Source organism: Gracilinanus agilis, chromosome 2 (genome assembly GCF_016433145.1).
Source record: "Gracilinanus agilis isolate LMUSP501 chromosome 2, AgileGrace, whole genome shotgun sequence".
NCBI classification, from domain to species: domain Eukaryota; kingdom Metazoa; phylum Chordata; class Mammalia; order Didelphimorphia; family Didelphidae; genus Gracilinanus; species Gracilinanus agilis.
Window position 1 is genome coordinate 324,365,354 of NC_058131.1, and position 20,576 is coordinate 324,385,929.

Here is a 20,576-nt window from a genome sequence, read left to right on the forward strand (position 1 = left end):
ACTGTATCATGTTTAAACCAGATTATTTGGCACAGAATTCTTTTGCAATTTGTGTTTTGTTGTTCATTATCAAGAGATTCAGTTTTATAGAAAATAAATGCAGTACCCAAGGGAAAGAGAACTAGTCTTGAAGTCAGAAGGACCTGGGTTTGAATTCTAGTTGTAACTTCTAGCAGAGTGTGATCCTGGGCAAGTCATGAACCTTTCTGAGTCTCAGTTTCCTCATCTCTAAAATTGTCGATGGTAATGCTTGCACTATCTCCCTCATCCACTCTATCCAAAGTGGCCTACTTCTGTTTCCTGTAAATGATGCTTGATCATCCATCTCTGTGCCTTTGCTTAAACCATTCCTGTGCCTGCAATATTTCCCTTCTCATCTCACTTCTGACACTTGGAGCTCAATCTCACTCAAGTCCTAGCCCAAGTACTACTTCCTTCCAGAGATCTCTTCTGGTTTCCCTAGTTTCAGTCTTCTCCCCTACCCCTCCCATTACTGTGTACCTATCCCTTGTATCTATATTATTTGTGAACATGCTATATTCCTTGCATAGGAGTTAGGCCCTCAAATCTACAGGAACAGTTGTACTTTTTTATTTGGATTTCCAGGACTTAGCACAATGTAGATGCTCAATAAATTGATTATTGCTTCTTTTTAAAATTGCTAGGATTCTGAAGAAAACAATTTGTAAAACTTGAGAAATGGGAGCTTTTATTTATATATTTTCCTTAGAAAAAGCTAAAAGTTTGTTTTTTTGAAATATTTTATAGTAATAACATGGTGGATTTGGAGATCACTTGGTCCAATCCCTTAATTTTACTGAAGAGGAATTAAGTCTAGAAAAGGGAAATGATTTGTCCTAGGTCTGTGGTGGTGAACTTATAGCATGTGTGCCAGAGGGGGCACTCAGAGCCCTCTCTGTGGGCATGTGCACTGTTGCCTCAGCACAGAGTTTGTTACTAGACAGCCAGAGGGATGCGAGGTTGGGCTGCCCCCCCCTCCCCTTTCCATGAGCTTCTGAGGGCATTTCTCACATCACCCACTCTTCTAAAAGGTTTGCCAATACTGCCCTAGATCATACAGTTAATAGTGGGAAAACCTGAACTAGAACTCGGTTTCTTAATTTCCACTTGGCTGCTTTTTTTTTTTTTCTGGCTGCTATTTGTATTTTACCAAACTGCCTAAAGCAAAGTTCTTAACTTGGGCTCCACAGAGCCACAATGGGCTCAAAGAAAGATTTCATTTTGATAACTACATTTCATTATAACTGGTTTTCTTTTGTAATCCTATGTATTTTACTTTATGCACTTAAAAATGTTATTTTAAGAAGGGGTTCATAGACTTCCAAAGGGGCCTATAACACAAAAAAGACCAAGAAACTCCTGGCCTGAAGTTAATTTAGATCTTGTGCCTCCAAGTTTTTCTCTTTTGTACTTATTTCATAATATATTTTTTATAAGTACATCTGAAATTTATTTGAAATTGAATATATCTATGAGATTTTTATTCAGTAACATATCATTTCTCTGGTGGACACTTATTTAGAAACTGCTATTTACTGAAAAACTCAATAAATTATCAAAAGCCTCTTGAGTTGTCAAAACAGATCTTCTTCCTACCCTCCCCTAGGAGATCTCTAGAGTCTGTCATTTGGGGTTCATTTGCTTTTCACCTTTTAACCACCTTTGTTGTTTTCTTTATCAATTGGCAGCTAATTAGAAAAACAGCAAATTAGGAAGGTAATTCTGGGTTGCTTGTGGCAAACTGCTGTGTTAGCAATTGAAGAGAGAGGATGAGTAATAGACATTGGAACTTGAAAAATAAAGTAGTATAGGATCATTTAATATAGGGGCAAACAGCCCTATAGTAGTATCTCAATAACCCCTTGAGGCAACATAGCATTATGCTGTAGTATGATAATTGATGTTCATAATGACCCTGAATTGAAGGAAAAATCCAGTGATTGATTATATATTGTATATTATATCTGTGGAGAGCTGAAAGGGACATTAGTGATTATAGATTTTAGAGCTAGTAGGGACTTCCTAGGCAAACTATTCTCAGCTCTTTTTACAGATAAAGAAACTGAGGCCTGCCTAGTATCACACAGGTGGTAAGCTTTAATTAAACCTACCCCCCCTTTCCCATTTTCCTATTTACCAATTTGTATAGGAGGAAACTGAAGCCCAGAGAAGTCATGTGATTTGCTTAGAATTAGACAGTAGAATGGTGAGAAAGAACCTTGGTCTCTTGACAAGAAGTCAGTGCTCTTTCTGTGAATTTAGGCTCTTTTCCTTTCATATGATCATTATATTCTCGTTTGATGAGTCAGAAACAAGTAATTAAAAGCACTAAACCCAGAAGAGATAGAGTACCTAGATTTAAGTAAATGATTCTGTCATTTACTAGCTATACAACCTTGGAGAAAGTAAAAATTTCTGAGTACCTCTTTCCTCATTTATGAAGTGGGAATAACAATACTTGGATTACTTAAATCATTGGCTTGTTGTGAGGAAAGTATGTTATAAACTTAAAAACACAATATTAATGTGAATTATTATTACTATTATTTTATGTTTCCATGAGAAATGGTTAAAACACTCTCCAGAAATTTTAGTATTTAAAGAGATAAGCTTCAGTTATTTTGAAAACCATTCCTTTAGGTACTTTATAAATGTCTGTTTAATTGAATTGAATGTGCACTATTTTCTTCCCAAATGTATAGAACATGGGGCATACATTCATATTCAATAAGCATTTACAGTGTTCTATGGGCAGTAATGGATAAATAAAATATATTCCCTGTTCTTGAGGTTCTTATAGTATAGGAGGAAGAAGTAAAACGGGTATACAATGTAGAATACAAATTAAATATAAGGGCTCATAAAAAAGGAACATTAAATACAAACTGCTAATGCAAAATTGGGTTCCATCATGTGCCTTCATTTTTCCAATTTCCTTAGTTCACAATAAGCAGTTCAAAGGTAGTTCTTTTTCTCTCAATGAGCCCATGAGAATTTTTGCTGAGGATATAAAACTGACCAATTCTGATTGCTGGTAGATATGAGCAATTGTCTATAGGTCATTTTGGAACCCAATTATATTCCCTTTACCTCCAGTTCTCATTTCACATTATCCATATATGATACACTGTATTTTCCAGCCAACAAGAAAGTATGCCGTTCCTCAAATTTGACATTCTATCCCCTTCTTCCATGAATTTATACCATCTGTCTTCCCCTACCCCTAATGCTTAGAATGAATTTATTTTCATCCTCATCTTTCAGAAACCCTGGCTTCCTTCAAAATAGACTGGGATTGAATCTTGTGTAACCTTATGCCACTTGCTTTCCCTCTCTGGGCTTTTGCCTATAAAATAGAGGGGTTGGACTAGACTGGGTGATCTGTAAAGTGCCCTCCAGCCCTATCAGACTAATCACTACTGAACATATTGTTTGGATGTTGTTAGTTCATGTTCTTTCATTCTTTTACCCTTGGAGCAGTTCATACAATTTAGAAATATTAAATATGGTGGTTTGGGGATTTAGTTAGATCCAAGCTGGTAAATTGTAGCTGAAAAAACTTAAATGGTTTAGCACAATGTATGTTTCTGTGAATTTTGTTTTCCTCATGACCCTTTCCCAATGTGAATTTTGGTAATTTGTATACTATGCTTTTTTTTCAGTTGTCTCTCTTCTAATTTTTAGTGTTCCCAAGTGCTTCAGAAGAAACTGTGTCTCCCACCAGAGTTCGAAACATGAAAGACTTTGAAAATGTAAGTGCAGCTATCTTTGTTACCCTAGTTAACAAATCAAGCCTGTTACCTCCTGCAATCCAGAACCCAGAGGGAGCTGTATTTTCAGAGAACTATTAAGGCTAAATACCAACAGAGAAGGAACACTTTCCTGGTGGTACCTCAAGAATGAGCCTAAATCATTTTGGCCTCGATTATGAAGCCAAGAAGCTACTTATCTTGTTCCTAGAATGGGGACAAGTACCTTAGGGTTCAAAGATTTGTCACTTCTTAAGTAAAATTTGGTGTTCATTTTTGCATCCCAGTCTAATGGTGCTGACTCCATCTTTTTTTTGTCTGTGAACTCTTGGATATTTATAGGTGCTTCCCATTATTTAGGACACTATTTCAGTTTTCATTTTTTTCTGCAAAATTTTGGAGTTGTTGGGGTTACCATATCACAGTTAGACCTTGAATCTTTAGGTTCATCATTATTTTTGTAGTAAGAAATGTGAGTCATCAACATAATTTGGATTAATTGTCAGATAGACAAGATACTAAATGAAGTTTAGAACTGATAGTTTAAAATTTTTTGGTGCTTTTATTTTTGTCATTCAGTTGTTTTTCAGTTGATTTCTACCCTTTGTGACCCCATTCAGGGTTTTCTCGGCAAGGATACTGGAAGAGTTTTGTCATTTCCTTCTCTAGTTCATTTGACAGGTGAGGAAACTGTGGCAAACAGGATTTAGTGAATTTCCCAGGGTCCTACACGTTTGAAGCCAGATTTGAACCCAGGAAGATGAGTTTTCCTAACTCTAGGATCGGCCAGTATTCTATCCACTGAGATTCCTAGCTGCCCTTCTGTTTTTATATGACAGTAATTTCCCAATGTTTTTCTCCTTCTCACATCTCTCTTCTTCTCTCTTTCCCCACTATTGAACTCTTCCTTTTGTAACAAAGGAAAATAGTCTAGCAAAGCAACTTCATAGAGTAACCATGGCTAGTAGCAGATACAACATTCCATATTTCTCCTGAGTCCCCTGATATCTCTTTTGAGAGGGAATGTTATATTTTATCATCTGGCTGCCTTTTGTTGGTATTTTCATTTATAGCATAAGTCATGATGGCATTGCGCAGCTAGGTGGCACAGTGGATAGAGTGCGAGGCCTGGAATCTGGAAAACTTGAATTAAAATCTGATCTCACACACTAACTATGACCCTAGGCAAGTCACTTATCCTTTTGCCCTTAGTTTTTCCTCATCTGTCAAATGAACTGGAGAAGGAAATTGAAAATCATTTACATTATCTTTGCTGAGAAAAACCTCAAATGGGGTCACAAAGAATCAGATATAATTGAAAAGAACAACATACATATCTTTGTTGTATTTTTTTTTATGGGCATCCAAGTGCTATAGTGGATGGAGCACTGGATCTGGAGTCAGGAAGACTAATCTTCCTGAGTTTAAGTTTAACCTCTGAACATGTTCCAGCTGTGTGACCCTGGGCTAGTCACTTAACCCTGTTGGCCTCTGTTTCCTCATCTGGAAAATGAGCTGGAAAAGGAAATTGCAGACTACACCAGTATCTTTGCCAAGAAAACCTCAAATGGGGTCACATAGTGTCAGGCACAAACTAAGCTGGAATAACAATAGCATAGTAGGGTGGATAATGAGTTGGCCTTGAAGTCAGGAGGAGCCAGGTTCAAGTTCTGCCTCTGACAGATAATGAATCTGTGACCCTGTGCATGTCATTAGACTTTCCCTTTCCACAGGCCACCCTTTAAGATTAAAAGTAGCAGAGAAGGTGCTGACCAACCTGCATTGGTGGAAGAAGTTTTTCACTAGGAGTTCCTGCACCAGTGAAATTGCAGGGAGTCCAGTTAAAAACAGAAACAAGCTGGTGGAAATTGCGTAATTATGTCCATTGCTCTCCTAGTCCTGCTTACTTCACTTTATATTGATTTCCTCAGGTGTACCCATGGGCCTTTGAATCCTTTATATTTATTCTTTTGTTACTGAAGAACAGTATTCCATTACAAAATAGCAGTTCAGCCATTCCCTAATTGATAGACAGTCACTTTATTTGCAGATTTTTGGCCCCCATCCAAAGTGTTGCAATTTATGTTTTGTTTTATATATGGAACTTTTCTTCCTGTGATTGGACTCCTTGGTGTACATTCAGTAGCAGATGAAATTTATTTTGTATACTATTGCTGATGAGTATATTAGAACATTTAAGTTTGTATTTAAATATTTTCTTCATTTAGTAGGGAATGTTCTACCCTTATTGTTAGCTACCAGGAAAGTAGACTTTTCCTCCCCTACTCTAGTTCCTCTGAACAAGTTAACTGCAAGATTCACTTAGTCAACATGAGATGAATTAGAACCTTCTTCTTCATTTGTATTTAGCTGAAATCCATAGTGTAGAAGATGGAAAAGATATTTATCAAAGAAGGGCTGGAAGAAACAAATGGTATAACACTTTGCAATTATATTTCTTTATCCCCGATTGTCTTTCTGGAATGGAGTGGTGCTGTCTTTGGATTTAATTTAGAATACTCATTACCTCTAATAGTTATCTGCAAACCACCAGTGACCAATTGAAGAAATTACTTGTCAGATCTGTAATGGAAACAAGTAATTTCTGAGCTTTGAGCAGTGGTAATTTCAACTGTATAAACTATATGTTGTAGAGTTTAGGTCCTCAAATGGATAAGATTTGATTATCATGTGTTGCATATAATTAAAATGTGCTTTACTATTAAATGGTCTTTCTTCTTTTGTCTTCATTTTTCATCTGACTCAAGTCTTCCTGAGTCAAAGTGGTCTTGAAGACCTAATAACTTGCAAAGCCAGTGAGCTTTTGAAGGCAGCCTACAATCTATGGTGCCAATATCTTTAAAGATTTATGGTTTTTTTTTTTTTTATGACTGGAGTCCTTTGGCTGCTGTAAGGTTTTATGGCATTAATATTTTTTATTATAGCATTTGCAGGAGCAAATACCACAGTTGAAATTGAAATGGCCACTCTTTTTTAGCTGTCCCCCTCACAGTTCTTTTTTGAAGTCACTCAGATATTTCTTTTGGACTGAACCATTAAATGTTTGATTTCTTCCACAAGACGTTTCAGCATTTCTTTGGAAAGCTTGTAAAAGATGCATTTTTTTGGCTTCTTGAGTTGTATACATACTTGTGGATAGGAATGACTTGTTTTAGTGTTAACAATAGCTCTCAGTCAGTGTTCTGTACTTTACAGAGGACTTCTCCCCCCCCCCCCCCCAATTTTACAGTGGATGAAATTGAAATTTAGAGGAGAAACTTATTTAAACCAGCAGATCTGGGATAAGAACTCGGGTGCTTATTCCTACTCATTGAATTGTAGAATTTCACTTTTGGAAATGATCGTAGACTGCTAATGCTCTCATTTTGTTGATGAGACTAGGGGTGGCAAAGTGAGTTGCTCAAGGTTTGAAGTTAGTGGGCAAAAGAGAGGATGCTATCTTGGGTCTCATGACTCGAAGCCAAAGCCTTTTTGCTTCTTCCCCTACTTTGCCTTCTAAGTGTCCCTAGATAGGGATTTATTGCTAGGAAGTCTTAGAGGTGAGTGAGTTTAGGTCCCTTTACACATGTATTAACTGATCTTATGTCTACTTATTTCTAGTTATGGATGTAAAATCACACAGGTGGCATATGCGTAGGGCTCAGCCAGGAATTGTTCTTCTAAATTATTTCCAGATTAGACATGCAGATTGATATTTGGGTGATTTAAAATTATAAATTACTCGCTTTGGGATGACCTCCATATATGTAAAATATAAAATATATGTTACTTATAATATATATTATTTATATATATAGTATGAATGACCCACTTTTCCTTTTAGGCCACGTTGGACCTGGCAGCAGGGGTATATAACCAATTGTTGGATGAGCCTCCCATTCAGAAAGAAGTTATTTTCATTCAGCTTTTTAATCAGAACAAATCCTATTTGTTTAGCCTTTTAATGCTATTGTACTTTTCTGGAAGCCTTTACTAAAGTCATTTCTGCCATTCCACATAGCGCATTATCATAGGGTATTATTAATTTCTTCCCCAGGAAGGTAAGGGAATTAAGAGATGTTGTACATCACTGGGTCATGCATCTATGCCAGAGGAAGAAGGTATTGGGTATTCGCTCATGTTCAATTTCAAGTTTTACCTTTTGTAATACAGTCAGCCTTTGCATTAGTTTGAAGATGGAGGAATGTTATAAAATAGAAATTAATATTAAGGGCAGAACTTTGGATTTGAATATGTTTGGTTATTATTAGGTGGGCACTCCTGGTTAAGCAACAGCTAGAGTTATCAACCTCTGTTGGAAAGCAGCATGTTCTAGTGGAGAGGGATGAATGTAATTGGTAGCCTGTTTTTCCACACCCCTGGACTTGCTTACATATCCATTTTCTATACCCCACTATGTGAAGTCCTGAGTGAATATTAACTTACTATACAGTATTTTTTTTTAAGGTTTAGAGATCAATTTTTTGAATTAATTAAGGAATAAAATCATGAATTTTAGCCATGGAAATACATAATAGTGCCTTCAACTTTTTATTTCTTTTATGTTTTGCTGTTTGCTACCACGAATATGTCACGGTCAAGCCCTTTGTCTAAATTCTTGAGAAGGTTTTACTATATTTGTAATAAATGACTGTGTAGGGCAGGAAGACCCCCTTTTAATTGTGGGAATGTACAGATAAAGGAATCTCTAAGACTCTAGGCCCAAGGTCTGAAAACATGGTGTTAAGTCAAAAAGTTAAGTGAAAGCTTGGTTTTTGACTCCCTGAACCCAGCATGGGTTCTTGGAAGCAAAAAGGCCTTAGGAACAGAATGGCCTATGTAGGGGAAGAGAAATTTCTCCTTTATATAAGAGAATGTCAGGAGCTCCCACATTTAGATTGTTTCTTTCTTAATTGATCTGTATGCCTTTAAATTGATAAGGTCAGCAGATTTTTCTAGCCCTAGAAGAACATTTTCCTCAGGTCAGTTAGGAAGTATCTTGAGTGGGGCAGCCAGGTGACTCAGAAGATTGAGAGTTAGGTCTAGAGATGGGAAGTCCTGGGTTCAATACTCAGATACTTCCTAGCTGTGTGAGCTTGGGCAAATCACCTAGCACAGTACTGATTCTAAGATGGAAAGTAAGGTTAAAAACAAAAAACAAAAAACAAAAGGACCTCGAGGGCCTTTTCAGCTTTTCAGCCTTTTGTGTTCTTGTTCCTTGCCATGGACCTGAAGGTTAGGTGACTATATCTCTTAATTAATTAAAAATTATTTATTTGTTTTTTAAACTCACCCATACCCTCTTTCTTAGTGTCAATTTTAAGAGAGAAGAGCAGTATAAGGCCTAGTCAATTGAGATATTAAGTGAGGTGCCCAGGGCCACATAGTTAGTAGGACAGATCTGAATTCAAGTCCTCCCAACTCCAGTGCTGGTCCTCTATTGACTGTGCTACCTAGTTGCCTCCATAATTACTTTTAAAAACATTTTTTGATATATATATATATATTTTTTTTTTTCACAGTATCTTCATTTCTGGAAATAGCCCTCTTTCATTTCTGGCAAGCCATTCCTTGTAACAAAGAATAAAAAAGAAGAGGCAAAAAAACCCCATTTGTGTAAAGCCTCCTAATATATCAACTGAGTCTGACAATGGATGAAGTTTTTTACATCCTTTATTCTTCTTTATTGCAAAGAAGGGAAGAATGTACTCTATAATTTTATTCCAGTTAAATTTAGTCTCAGATTCCCAAGTTTTGCATATGAGCTGACTTATTTTTCTGGTATAGCCACTGACATATCAAAACCCACTTATTTAGAAAGTATTCCCTGTTCCCTCAGTGCTGGGGAAAACAGATGGGAGAATCTGAGGATCACCCTCACCTTTTAAATGCCAATTGAATGAACAACTGGACTTAGAAACAAAGATTTAGATTTTGAGTCCTTCTTTAGATTAAATGAGAATATTTGTAAAGCATTTAGCATAGTCCCTGATACATAGAAGGTACTTAACAAATGCTTATTCTCTTTCTTTCCCTCCTTAAACAACTATGTATCTGTTAATTTCTTTAAAGTTCAGACTCTGTGTCATCTACCTCCTAAGTTTATTTTGCGGAAACCACCTTTTGAATACTTTAGACTGCAGTGATGGGCAAACTTTTTAAAGAGGGGCCAAAGGAAAGGAGATGCTCATCTGTCAGTCTGTTTCTAAGGCAACTCTTTCCGAGTTTCATTGTACTGTATCCTACTCATTGTATTCGTCAGATTAGGAATAAAGTCCCCTGGCTGGATAGAATATTTTAGTGGGCCGCATCTGGCACGCAGGCCGTAGTCTGCCCATCACTGCTAGAGTTATAAATATGAGCTACTTTATTCAAGAAACTGGATAGATGATTTCTTACATGCATGTTTGACTACCACTGGTTTCACAACTCCATTTCACACTAACCATACAAAACAGAAGGCTAGGTCATGAATTGGCCCAAGAACAGTTTTTTTTTTAACTGAATTAGGGTACACTGGAGTGAAGATCCAATCCCAAAGCTAGTCTTCACACTTTCCTTCTCATTAATATTTCATTTAACTATCTTTAGCAAGACCCTGTTAGGAGGTAGCCTCATTTGTCAGAGATTAACCTGAGCCAACTGGATTTCATCCATATCTCTACCTTAATTAGAAATTGGTTTTTGTAATTGCTATTTTGGTCATGTCTTAGATGTTGAATTTGAACAGCACATATTGAATCAAAGGCTTTGACATTGTAGGTAGTCAAGTGTTATGGTATCACCCAGCCTTAGTCATTGGCCTTTTGTATGTGGGACCTGAATGGAATGGCTTAACAGCCCTTTCAGACATTCTTTTATGTAGTCTCCTAAGTTTGAATTTGAAGAGCAACTATTTAACCAGTTGCCTGAGATATTGTTTCTCATAATGAATGGTGACTTCCAGGGACTTCTTTTTATTCTAAGGAGGAGCTTTAAATGGGTTAATGAATTTTTGTTTAAATTTATTGGAAGTGGCTCAAGCCATACTCTAATTATCTTTTGTACCTTGATTTTGTCCAGGTCCTGACAGTATTGTTTCCTATGCCTAGATTTCATTTTCTTAATTTTTTAAAATTAAAAAAACTTAATGTATTATTTTATTTTATTTTAATAACAAATTTCCACATAAGTTTTCTAAAATTATATGATTCATGTTGTCTCCTTCCCTTCTTCCCTCACCCCTCCTGGAGTTGACAAGCAATTCAGTCTGTATTATACATGTATTATCATGCAAAACATATTTCTATAGTATTCATTTTTGTAATTGAATAATCTTGTAAAACCCAAACCCTAGATCACATACCCAAATAAACAAGAAATAAATCATGTTTTCATCTGCATTTATACTCCAGCAGTTCTTTCTCTAGAGATGGACAGCATTCTTTTTCATAAATCCCTCAGAATTGTCCTGGATAATTGCATTGCTGTTAGTAGCAAAGTCTCTCACACTCGATTGTCCCACAGTATTTCAATTACTGTGTATAATGTTCTCTTGGTTCTGCTTATTTCACTCTGCATCAATTCATGTAGGTCTTTCCAGTTCTTTCTGAAACCATCCTGTTCATCATTCCTTATAGCATAATCCTATTCCATCATCATATACCACCTTTTGTTCAGCCATTCCCCAATTGAGTGACATCCCTTTAATTTTCAATTCTTTGCCACCACAAAAAGAGCGGCTTTAAATATTTTTGTACAAACAGTTCCATCCCCATTTAAAAAAATCTCTTTGGGATAGAGTCCCAGCAGTGATATTGCTGGATCAAAAAGTATGCATTCTTTTATAGCCCTTTGGGAATAATTCAAAATTCCCCCCAGAATGGTCAAATTAATTCACAATTCCACTGGTAATGCATTAGTGTTCCAATTTTGCCACATTCCCTCCAACATTTATTATTTTCCTTTACTGTCATATTGTCCAGTCTGATAGGTGTGAGTTGGTATTTCAGAGTTGTTTTAAGTTGCATTTCTCTAATAAGGAGGGATTTAGAACATTTTTTCACATGATTATTGATAGCTTTGATTTCTTCATCTGAAAACTGCCTATTCATGTCCTTTCACTTTTTATCAATTGGGGAATGGCTTGGATTCTAATAAATTTGACTTAGTTCTTTACATATTTGAGAAGTGAGACCTTTATTAGAGAAATTTGTTATAATTTTTTCTCTTAGTTTGTTGCTTCCCTTCTAATCTTGATTGCACTGGTTTTGTTTGTAGAAAATATTTTAATTGAATATAATAAAAATAATTCATTTTACATCCTATAATGTTCTCTATCTCTTGTTTGGTCATAAATTCTTTCCCTTCTCCATAAATCTGACAGTAAACTATTCTATGTTCCCCTAATTTATTTATAATATCACTTTTATATTTAAATCACATACCCATTTTGACTTCATCTTGATATAGGATGTGAGATGTTGATCTAAACCTAATTTTTGCCATACTGTTTTCCAATTTTCCCAGAAGTTTTTGTCAAATAGTAAGTTCTTATCTTATCCCAAAAGGTGGTATCTTTCGGTTTATCAAACACTAGGTTGCTGAGGTCATTTACCCCTATTTCTTAGCTACTAGATTTCATTTTTGATTGTGCTGAGTGAGGGTCCCTCTGATGGGGAGGTCCCATGGTACAGTGGAAGGATTCAGGGTCAGAATTCCAAATTTTGAATCCTGACTCAGCCATTTGCTACCTCAGATCTTGGGCAAGTCACTTAACTTGGGGCATCATCTGTAAAATGAGGGAGGTAGACTAGGTGATGTCCAAGGACCTGTATAGTTCTAAATCTGTAAACTTATTTACTTGTCTGCCTTTTTATACTTCTCCTTTATTCTTTATAGTAGTATAATGTAACAGATATTTATGAAGTACCTACCTACTTTGTCCTTAAGTCTTTGTTTCTGTGAGATAGATCAGCTGGAAAATAAAGGAGGCCTAAGTCCTAGGGAACATAAGGTATTGTGCTTGTTGGGTAAGGGATAGAAGGTTCCAAGAAGAGGTAGCAGAGGAGAATAGTAAAAAGCTGACTTCAAAGCTTATTAATCAGATGGGCTCTGTTCCTGCCTTTGACACTTACTAACTGTGTGACCCTGGGCTTTCTATCTACTGAGCCACCTAGTTGCCCCTCAAAATATTAAAAAAAAGTTCATAGTCTGTGTGACCCTGGGCAAGTCACCTAAACCAATTTGCCTAGCCCTTGTCACTCTTTTGTCTTAGAATTGATACTAAAACAGAAGTAAGGGTTTGAAAAAAAATTTATGGACCCAAGATGAATAACTCTTAGTTAAATGATGGTTAGGGATTTAAGAAGTTAATAAGGGGAAGGAAAACATTAGGAATCTAGGGAAACAACTTGAGAAAAGTAAGGAGGTAGCTGAGTATTATGTGTATCCAGGAGGCAAGAGTTACTCTTTGTATAGAGTTGTCTGGAGTCTAAAGCATGTGGAGGGGAGCAAGATGTGATGAGACTCTGAAATTTGAATCATGCTGGATTGTGAAAAGCCTTATAAAAAAACAAAGGAGATGACATTTTATTTAGGAGAGAGGTACAGAGCCACTGAACATTTCTAAAGAGAAATGACAAGATCAAATTTATGTTTATTTTGAAGGAAAGATTGAAGGGAGGGAGAGAGTAGAGGCAGAAAGACCTGGTAGGGGGCAATTGTAATAGCTTAGATGGGTGGCAATTAAAGCTGGTACCAACTATGAGTGGGTAATACAAATAGAGAAGGATGGGATATAAAATTGTTTGAGCTACCAAATTGGGTTGATTTAACATAACTTTTGACTATGTGAGATAATGTGTTAAAGAATGACCACGGAATAGTTAAGTCTGTGTAATAATTTCATTAGTTTGTCATGAAAATGGATGTTTTTTTTTTAATCTTGATAAATATTTATCCATTTTAATTTTCTGGTTTCTTCATTCCAGGTAGGCCAGCATTAAAAAATGAACACTTGTGCCCAAAGTGACACAAATCTTACTTTTCTGAATTAAATACCCAAGTAGAATGTAGGCTGCATGTTTTTTTGGTGTGTATATGTGGAAGGGAATATATTATAGTAGAAAGAGTACTATGGTGGAGACCTGGAGTCTTGAAGTTGAACCCATTAACCAGCGGGGTCTGGAGCTCTGAATTTGAGTCCATTAACCAGCTCAGTGACTGTGTAATGACTTCCACTTTGTTTCCTCATAGTGAGGAGTGTTTTGTGAATTGTAAAGGGCTATAGAAATGTGAACCATTGTCTTTCTTACTGTTGGTGGAGGTATTCTTACTGATAAGATATTTTCAGTGTTCTTAAAGTGTTTTGAACAGAATCTTTAATTTTTTACAGAAAATGTGACAGTCCTCTTTAGGTAACTTAAGTGCTAGTTTATGGAGGAAAGCTATTTTTCTGAATGTTCACTGTAGTTTCACTTGGAACAGCTTGCAAAAGAAATGAGAATATTTGTATTTGTGTCCGATTTTATAGTGGTGACCAACCTAAAATCTCTTTTAGCTGAAGGCCATAAACTGAGGACCTTCTGACTGCTTTAGCTTGAATACGACAAAGTCTTTCAAGTGTTGCTAAGAATTTTAACTCACCGCACAAAACAACAGGCATTCTAAAGCAAACCTACATAAATATTTTATTGGTAGCTGAGTAATGTTTCTCTTTACAGCAAGCATCTGGCCGGGAACACATTTTTATTTCGATGAATGTTTCATGCTCTGTCTCCTTAAAACATTTAAAAGGAGGTTCTTAATGAAGCCAACAAACATTTCCTTTGCTATTCTTGTTACCCAGAAAATTGAAGCCGCAAGTGTTATAGGAAGGGCAGAATGCTAAGAGTTTGTAAAATACATTTGATGTGCTATATGTTTACTGGTTTCTTCATAATGATTAAGAGGAGTTGAATCATAAACTCATAGACTTACATGATGTTACAGTTTCAAGAGATTTTTTTTTAAAAAACCCTTGTACTTCGGTGTATTGTCTCATAGGCGGAAGAGTGGTAAGGGTGGGCAATGGGGGTCAAGTGACTTGCCCAGGGTCACATAGCTGGGAAGTGGCTGAGGCTGGGTTTGAACCTAGGACCTCCTGTCTCTAGGCCTGACTCTCACTCCACTGAGCTACCCAGCTGCCCCCAAGTTTCAAGAGATTTTAAGAGATCATATAGTCTAATTTCTCATTTTATAGTTGGGAAACTTGAGGCACAGAGTTATAAATAGTCAGTGGCAGAGAACTCAAATCACCTTGACTTCACTGCTGCTCTTTTCTTTTAAGCCCTTACCTTCTATCTTAGAATCGATAACTATCATTGATTCTAAAGTAGAAGAGCTGTAAGTGCTACGCCAGAGTTGGCAAGGTATTGGCACAAATGCCTAGCGGCATTGGGGGAGCTGCTCCATTCCCCCTCTTCTTAGTGCCCAAGGACGTTTTTTGTATGCCCTTCTCCTGTCCTCCTGCCTGTTGTTTTTAAAAATGATGAAGGCCGATAGTAAAAGGGAAAATAGTATTTTAATAAAAGCCATGCTGATAGAGATAAATTATTTGACCACTTGCCTGTAAGGATTCAAATTGCCACATCAGCCATTTTACATTTCACACCTCTTTGGGCTCAGGTAACAAAAGACCCCGCTTCTCCTGACTCCAGTAGTCTTATCCTCTCTCTTACATCATCACAATTCCTGTCTGCCTCCATTTTTACAAGAGGAATCATGGGAAATGTAGTTTTCCAAAGTCCCCTAAAATGTCCGCAGGAAGTTTGCCATATATCTACATATCTTAACACTCAAATGAGCCCCAAATAGCTCTTAAATAGAGTCCCAGAAATTCTAAATAACACATGCCCAAAGCTAGCACTTCCTCCCTCTCCTCTCTTAGGTAATGAGGAGAGGAGGGGGAGACCTCACAGATTTCTTGAATTTGCCCTCTGGGCACTCGAACTCAAAAACTTTCACCTATGCTGGGTTAGGCAATTGGGGTTAAGTGACTTGCTGAGAGTCACACAGCTAGGAAGTGCCCCAGGTCATATTTGAACCCAGGCCCTCCTGACTCCAGATCTCAGTTTGCTCTCTACTGTGTGACCTAGTTGCCCCTGCCTTTTTTTTTTTTTTTTTTTTTAAATATATACCCTACTTAATCCTTTGAACAGTTTGAAATGAAATGGAAATTAGTTAGAACCAAGTCCAGTTTGGAAACTAGTAAGAGAGAAGTGACTCAGAGAGATATACAAACTTCTGTGTTCTTGGTATTATTTGAATAATGATATGGGCCTGATCTTGGAGAACTTTTTTGCTCTATAACAAAATGTTGCAAAAGTACAAGAAGCAGCTTTTAGCATATTAACAGACATTCCCTCCCCTGGAGGGGCATATTACTTCTATTTGGCAAGACCATCTTGTAGGAAAAACAAACTAGATATTTTCAATTTAGTGTAAATATTGTGCCAAAGATAAAGTCAGTGTAAGTGAGTAGTCCTAGAGAGATCAAATATTTTCCACATGTTTCTAGCTTATTAGCTGAGGCATTCTTGACATTGCCTTAATCCACTCCCACCCAAGCCACCACATCTTTTCCCCTGAAACCTTTTTTACTGTCTCTATTTCTTCTTACCTATCATTTAAGTAATATAGAAAAAATGTTTTAACTTGCCATCATGGTTTGAGCATCTGTCTGGACAAATTTATGTTCTTTACTTGTATAGGCTTCAAATGGAAACCTATTAGTTTTCTTTTTTTTTTTTTTAAATCATATTTTAAAATAGGACTTGTAATGGATTTTTAGCAATGTACCCAGTAGTTTTTTACCTTGGAGAATTTGTCTTAGCCTTGGTTTTTTAAATTTAAAAATTTTTTAAAGTTTATTTATTTAGAGTGTTTTTCCATAGTTACATGAATCATGTTCTTTCCCTCCCCTCTTTGCCCCCCGCCCCTTAGCCAATGAGCAATTCCACTGGGTTTTACATGTGTCATTGATCAAGACCTATTATTAGTATTTGCACTTGGGTGATTCTTTAGACTACATACTCAATCATATCCCCATTGAACCATGTGATCAAGCAGTTGTTTTTTTTTCTGGATTTCTATTCCCACAGTTCTTTCCCTGGATGTAGATAGTGTTCTTTCTCATAAGTCCCTTAGAATTGTCCTGGATAATTGTATTGCTACTAGTTGAGAAGTCCATTACATTCGATTGTACCACAGTGTATCCATCTCTGTGTACAATGTTCTTTCTCTTGGTTCTGCTCCTTTCACTCTGCATCAATTCCTGGAGGTCTTTCCAGTTCACATGGAAATCCTCCAGTTCATTATTCCTTTTAGCACAATAGTATTCCATCACCAGCATATACCACAATTTCTTCAGCCATTCCCTAATCAAAGGGCATCCCCTCATTTTCCAATTTTTGCCACTACAAAGAGTGCAGCTATAAATATCTTTGTACAAGTCTTTTTCTTTATTATCTCTTTGGGGTATAAACCCAGCAGTGGTATGCTTAGCTTTAGTTTTAATTGGCTAGGTAACATTAGGCAAGAAATTCCCCTAGTCTGGGCCAGTTTTCTTTGTAAATGAGAGGAGTTAGAGAGGCACTCAGGTGGCTCAATGGATAGAGGGCTAGGCCTGGAGATGGGAAATCCTAGGTTTAAATTTGGTCCCAAGATAGTTCTTAGGTATGTGATCCTGGGCAAGTCACTTAACCCTAATTGCCTCATTCTTATTATTCTTCTGCCTTGGAACTGATACTTAGTATCAATTCTAAAACAGAAAGTAAGGATTAAAAAAATGAGAGGAATTGGACTAATATAGTCCTCATAATTTTATCCTAATAAAAGGTTTTATGAGTCTGTTTTCTTAGCATTGATTTCTTGGTAGACTGAGAACTAGTTATTAGTAATTTATTTTAGCGCTATAATAAGTAGTTAGTATTATATAATGAATAAATGAGAAGTTGAAGGTGGGGAGTTTAAATTTTCCTTGTTAGGTGTCAGTGGCTCTTATAAAATGGGACTTTTGGAGTCTTTTCAGTAGGTTTCATTCTAGTTCATTAATATTTAGTTGACAGAATGAGGTGAAATTAAAAATTATTATAAGTTATAAAGCTATCAACACTTAAAGAATATAGGACTACTTCCCTTGATCAAGTAAACAGTATTTATTAAGTGCTTACCTTCTAGCTTTAAGTTAACAGTCCTTTGTTTATTTTAAATTCTCATTATAAAGTTATTAAACACTTTATATATATATATATATAAAGTATGTATAACTTTAATAGGAATATCCCATTTGCCTCTTTCTCTTTAAGAACACTCATCTTATTTCTTTCAAATTTTATTGCTATTGTTACTTATTTTTAAGTAATAAAAATTTGGGCGTGTATCGTGTTCTCTTTTTTCCTTATATATTTTTTTTAAGTTTATTTATTTATTTAATTAGGAATATTTTTCCATGGTTACATGAATCACGTTCTTTCCCTTCCATCCTCCCACTCCCCTCCCGTAGCTGACGCACAATTCCACTGGGTTTTACATGTGTCATTGATCAAGACCTATTTCCATATTATTAATATTTGCCTTTGGGTGATCGTTTAGAGTCTACATCCCCAATCATATCCCTACCCTATTTATTTTCCATTTTTTCTTTGGTTACTTTTTAGGTGAGATGGGGAATTTGACTTACAATTTTATTAAGGTAGGCAACCCTTTTAGAGGAGGTACAGATTAGAAACTGTTTTTTAAAAATTTATAGACTTAGAGTTGTTTGGGGGACACTGAGAGGTTAAATAATTTCCCCTGGGTCATATAGTCATTATGTATTAAAGACCAGAATGTGGATCCAATTCTGGCTGTCTCTCTCCACCCCCTCTTAAAGATTTTCCATATTTGCCATTTTTCATGATGCATTAATTGTCAATTATGTTCATTCTTTAATTGTTGGCAATTTATTTTATTTTTTTAAAATTACAACTAAAGTGGCTATAAATATTTTCATAGAAGTCTTTTTTCTCTGATAATAACATCATTGTTATAAGTTTTAGCACTGAGATCGCTGAGGCAAAATAAGTTTTTTTAACTCCAAAAGATTTCAACAATTTGATATGGTTCTGTTGGTTGTAATTGCGTTTCTCTAGGCTTGCAAACAGTAGGTCAGTCAGTGAACAAGAATTAAAATGCTTACTATGCTAAGCTGGAAATACAGAGTAAAGCAAATATTTGGTTGCTTCCCCTCAAGAAGCTCTCATTTTAGTGGGAGGAAACATGCAGAAAAAAATATATGTGTAAGATTGTAGAAGATAATTTTAAAATGGGTAGAGATGGAGGAAAGGCTTTCAGAAGGCGAGATTTCACTTCAGAATTAAAGGGAAGCCAGGAGGCTAAGATGAGAAAAAGAGCATCTCAGGCATAGTAAATGGTCAGCAAAAGGTAGGGAGAATTGAGTGTTGTGTGTAGGGAATAACAGGAAAGCCATTGTAGCTGACTCAGAGAGTACCTGGAGTATAGTAAAATATAAGAAGCCTGGAAAGGTAATAAGGGCCCAGGCTCTGAAGGGCTTTAAAAGCAAGGATTTTCTATTTGATTTTGGAGGTAACTGGGAGCCATTAGAGTTTATTGTGGAGGGAGTGTGATATCATTATACCTGAGATTTTGGAAATCCACTTTGGCAATTATGTCAAGAATGGATTTGGCAGAAGAGATATCTAGGTGGGGAAGATTAATTTGAAGCTCTTTCAATAGTGTAGGTGAGAGATGATGAGACTCTTTTAAAACTAGAGTGATATATGAGGGACATACACAGAGGATGGTGAAAATTGAAATGACAAGTGTTGGGCATGGTTTGGATATGTGGTGTGAAGGTGAATGAGGAACACCAAGGCTGAGAACTTTGGTTATTGAGAGGCTATCTTCAGCCAAAATAGGTAAGCTCAGAATAAGGAAAGGATTGAGAGGAATGAATTTGAGTTTTTTTTTTTTTTAAACCCTTACCTTCTGTCTTGGAGTCAATACTGTATATTGGCTGTGTATTGGAAACATGCATAAAAAATATATATGTGTAAGATTGTAGAAAATAATTTTAAAATGAGTAGAGATGATGGAGGAAAGGCTTGCAGAAGGTGAGATTTCACTTCAGAATTAAAGGGAAGCCAGGAGGCTAAGATGAGAAAAAGCATCTCCAAGGCAGAAGAGTGGTAAGGGTAGGCAATGGGGGTCAAGTGGCTTGCCCAGGGTCACATAAGCTGGGTAGTGTCCGAAGTCAGATTTGAACCTAGGACCTCCCGTCTCTAGGCCTGGCTCTCAATCCACTGGGCTACCCAGCTGCCCCCTGAATTTGAGATTTCTATAGGACATCTAGTTTGAGATATGTAATAGACAGTTGGTAGTTTGGAACTGGAGCTTAGGATATTGACTAAGATTGTTTAGGTCTGGAAATGATCCATATAGATCTGATAGTTGAACCTTTGGGACCTGATGAGATCACAAAATGAGGTAATATAGAACAGGGAAACAACCTTTTTTTCTCAGAATAATGTTTTTAAATGAATAAAATAAAACATAGAGGATTACAAAGGAAGCTAGTTATACTAAAATATACTTATTTTTTGAAAAATAGTTCATAGACCCCCAAGAATCCATTTGTATGAAGGGAAATGAGAAGGCGGCCCAGGAGAGACTTTTTTAAATCTTACTTTTATATTTTATTGTTTTTACATGCAATAACAAATTTCCACCCAAGTTTTCTGAAGTTATATCATCTAAATTTGTCTCCCTTCCTCTCTTCCCCACTCA

General features: G+C 36.3%; 1 protein-coding gene across 1 annotated transcript in view; it reads left to right on the plus strand.

The window, feature by feature from the left end:
• CDK5RAP2 (CDK5 regulatory subunit associated protein 2) overlaps positions 1 to 20,576 on the plus strand; it is a 174,401-nt gene that overhangs the window by 21,002 nt on the left and 132,823 nt on the right. Inside the window, exon 3 of the mRNA XM_044664271.1 lies at positions 3,706 to 3,773. Within this exon, the coding sequence (XP_044520206.1) occupies positions 3,706 to 3,773 (68 nt within the window). The remainder of the gene's footprint in view (positions 1 to 3,705; positions 3,774 to 20,576) is intronic.